Genomic DNA, 4,058 nt, shown 5'->3' with positions numbered 1-4,058 from the left:
AAACTGATAGATGACTAGAAATGGAGTATATTGGACAATTTGACGAGTAGATGTGGACAGCTTGTGCAGCCAATATTTTTTTAACCACTGAACTGACATTTTTGGAGTTTGTGTTCTTAATTCTGTACTTTTACAGAGAGTGAAGCTTTTAAGACAAAGTTCCCTCTTGGTGCATGGATTTATATTTAAAAGTGGAGGCAGATGGCCAAAGAACTTTATGGCATCCTTTTGTATGGAAAGTGCTATATAGATAAGTAAAGTATGATAATGGGTTAGAAATGTCTAACAGAAAACAGGATTACTAATTGATTGAAGTTATCTCTGTGAGCAACTGACTAGACATTGGTAGCAGACCTTGGCAAGGAAAAAGGGATGACAAAGACTCTAGAATGCTAAAGTAGCAATGACCATGGTCAGACTTAATTGATAGACATATAGATCAGTGAGGTAGAAATATGATTATAACAGAAGAGGTCATATAAAAATACACAGAAAAAGCATGGCCTTTTGTGATATGGCCAAGATTTTGATTTTTATGCTGGATGAGAAGAGAGTTCATTAAGGGATGGGGTTTGAGCAGGACAGTGAAGGAACTGTTTGTTCTAAATGATTCTTTGGCTACATTGTAGAAAAATACACTATGGGTGGAGAAGAGTGAAACAGTTGCGTGTAAAAGTCTGTTTAAGAAGGTTTGTATCAGGATAGTAGATACAAAAGTGAAAAGATGCAATTCAATTTGGGGATATATTTTTAAAGCAGAGCTCTTAGTGTAAGTTGACAGTAGTATTCTGGAGCAAGTTAGTAGTCAACAGTAATTTGAATAATAACATTCAAAATAGAGAAATGAAATTAAAAGATGAGCATCTAACAAGGTGCCCATGACTCACTACTGTAATTCTAGGTGGTAGGCAAGTCTGTAAGTCTTCAATTATGCAAGAAAAAGCTGGTAGTGAACCTGTGGCACAGGTGGTAGAATGACAGTGTTGAGTGAAAATAGTAAAGGATCATGTCCAGGTACTGAGATCAAGCTCTAGAACTTGATGAAAAAAAAATCAACAAAAAAATTAAAAATGAGATATCTTTATTTATTGTTTGTCAGAGACTATTATTCCAAAACAATGTGATTAATATGAGAACTTGCGAGGAATCAAAGATAGGAATTCTGGAAATGACCATTGGGTTCTGGTTTTGCAGGTCAAAATAAAATTTCAATGATTAAAAGAGACAGAGAGAGTAGTGGTTTAGCTGTATAATGTTAGGTACTAGCTCTCCAGGTGGATGAGATGTGAAGATTCTGTTGTGAAGCCACTTGAAACAGGAAAGTCCATGAGACTCTCCAATTAACTTTGAAAAAAAATGGATTTGGAGCTGCGGCTGAAGTGGTATAGCCATAAGCTTTGAGTAAAAAAAAAAGCTAAAGAACAGTATCGAGGATCCAGGACCCCCCCTTCCCTGAACAGACACATACAGGCACAAATACACACACAGACACATACATGCAAGCACACACCCATACCTCCCCTCCCCCCCCCCCGCAGACACACACAGGAGATGAGGAATTTGTGCTTAATATTCCTTGGTCGTGAAAGATAGAATGTTCTGACGTTGTTATGATTGAAAGAGGTGAACTCCTGCAGTATGTGCAGCATTGTTGATCTTTGTCTGATATTTAAAGAAGGAAGGGATTGTATGAAAACATGAAGGCAAAGAAATCCAGTAGCCACACATCCAGAAAGGAACACTGTATTGTAGGAGTCGTGAGGAGTCGTGTGGAACAAAGGGTTTTAATTGGAGCAGGTTGGCTGTCTGTAAAGGAGGAGTTATGGTGCTGGTTTAGTTCGCTGCAGCAGCAAGCCCGTAAGCCTTTTATTCCTCTGCTTAGCGAGCTTCCTCCGACTCGCAGCTCCGGGACCCCTTCTGGGGCCACGCCCTCCCAGGCCATTTTTCCGCTATCCAGCGGGTTCCTTCTTGGCCACTCCCCCACCTTGTCCGGGCACCACCGCTAACCACGCCCCTCTCGCTGAGCTGCGCCGGCGCGCTGGGCGCCTGAGTGACCTTGTAGGCGGTGCTTACGCAGCTGCCCACACCCCGCCTTGCGCTGTCCCCAGCCTTTGCTCTCCGCGCGCCTCTGCGGACACGCACTTCCTGCCAGGCCTTGGTCTGCATTTTAGCCAAGCCGACCCAAGGCGAGTCCGAGCGACCCCTTCACCATGGTGGACGAGTTGGTGCTGCTGCTACACGCACTCCTGGTGAGACACCGAGCGCTGACCATCGAGAATGGTCAGCTTATGGAACAACTGCGGCTGCTGGTTTGCGAGAGGGCAACACTGCTGCGCCAGGTACGTCCGCCAAGCTGCCCGGTGCCCTTTCCCCAAACGTTTAACGGCGACACTGCCCGGCTCCCCGAGTTTGTGGTGCAGACGGCCTCATACATGCTTGTGAATGAGAACCGGTTCTGCAATGACGCCATGAAGGTGGCCTTCCTGATCAGCCTGCTCACCGGGGAGGCCGAGGAGTGGGTGGTGCCCTACATCGAGATGGATAGCCCCATCCTCGGTAATTACCGCGCCTTTCTCGATGAGTTGAAGCAGTGCTTTGGCTGGTATGATGATGAAGATGATGATTTCGACGACGACTATGAAGACGACGATTACTAGGCCTTGAACCCCTTGGGCCTAGAGGGAAGAGGGGCCTGCACGTCATCGCCATCTTCCCTCCCATCCATCCCCCTGGAGTGGCCGTTCCCCTCCTTCTGCTAAAATCCCTTCCCTGCCCTTCTGCTCTCTCCTTCGCCCTTCTTCCTTGTAGTGCTTGTCGTTTTGTTTCAGGAATAATGTTCCAGTTACCTGCTGCCAGGGCTGGGGTTGGGCCTGGGCTTTGATGTAAAGGTTGCTGTGGCTTGGTGTCTTGTCGTCAACTCTGGCCAGTCAGAGTGCCCCCTCCCCCTCATCCGAACTGAACTGTGTCCTGAGCTCCGGAGCTCCTGAGCTCCGGCTGCGGGCCAGGTTGCTGTTAAAACTGGTCAGATCATCTACATCCCTGCAGATGCCTCTCACCAGACATCAGCCCAGACACCTACGCTGCCTCTTTACCAACACCCATCACATCTCACCGACAGACTACAGCCTTTGGACAGAAAGACCAACTGAAGGATGCCTGAGTTGGCTATATGACTTTGGACACTTATTTGGACAGCTCACCAATCCCGGAAGGGGGGCAGATTTAGAGTCTGGCTAGTTCTCTTCCCATTCCCAGGTTCCTCCTCTGCCGTTCTAGATTGCTGCAGGAGCCTGATGTGCCTGACAGCTAAAATATTACTATTTCTTTTTTTGTCTCATGTACTTGGTTTTGCACAATGATTATTTTTTTTCTTTCAAAATTGTAGCAGCCTCACTGAGGTGAGCATTTGGACATAAAATATTGTAGACAAAACAAGCAGAGAAAAAAGAACAGGAATACTACCTTGAAAAATCATTGTCATTATTTTCAATAAATATCAAGCACTACAAAAACTCAAACTGTCTCTTAATGGATAAATGCTACCATTGTCCACCTATGCACTTAGTTGGGGGAACTCAGTTCAATCCCAGTAATTCCAATTGTATCTCTGCATTTCAGGGGACCATAACCACTGGGTGGGGAGGTGCTTGAGGGTGGGGGAAGTTATATAGGGATTCTAATGCTCCTCTCACCTAGGTATATTTTAAACCCTAGGTGAAGGAGGTGTCCTCTAGAACCTCCATGAATAAGGGGGGCATCTGAAAAAGTTACTCATCAGTCTTAAACCAGGTCACTTCAGGTGCTGAAAGTGACACTGCCTTAAAATGTACACTCATATCCCTGGACATATTAAAGTCCCTATTTACCCCCAAGCTTTTCATTTCCATACAACTATAAGGGAAGTACTACCCATAGTCCTTACTGCCTGTGGGCTGTTGTTGAGTTCAAGCACCCATTAACCCAATTATAAAGTAACAAATGTTTAAGCTAGCATTCATTTGTATCCTTTACTAATGCCCCCATAATCAATGAAGCCTAAATTTAATATTTCATCTTCT

General features: G+C 45.2%; 1 protein-coding gene across 1 annotated transcript; it reads left to right on the top strand.

Moving 5' to 3' along the window:
- Window positions 1–2,085: 2,085 nt before the first annotated feature.
- Window positions 2,086–3,518, top strand: Ldoc1 (LDOC1 regulator of NFKB signaling). Its single transcript, XM_090326234.1, has one exon. It carries the CDS (start codon window positions 2,211–2,213, stop codon window positions 2,655–2,657), a length of 447 nt encoding a protein of 148 aa, XP_090182360.1. The 5' UTR covers window positions 2,086–2,210; the 3' UTR covers window positions 2,658–3,518.
- The last annotated feature ends 540 nt before the right edge of the window (window positions 3,519–4,058 follow it).

This window comes from Megascapheus bottae, chromosome X (genome assembly GCF_031878675.1).
Source record: "Megascapheus bottae isolate mThoBot1 chromosome X, mThoBot2.hap1, whole genome shotgun sequence".
NCBI classification, from domain to species: Eukaryota; Metazoa; Chordata; class Mammalia; order Rodentia; family Geomyidae; genus Megascapheus; species Megascapheus bottae.
Note: the sequence above shows the minus strand (reverse complement) of the source record. Positions and strands in the feature narration are given on the sequence as shown.

Bases quoted from the DNA above. Each gene is read 5' to 3' on its own strand.
- Ldoc1 (XM_090326234.1), top strand. From the start codon at position 2,211: ATGGTGGACGAGTTGGTGCTGCTGCTACACGCACTCCTGGTGAGACAC.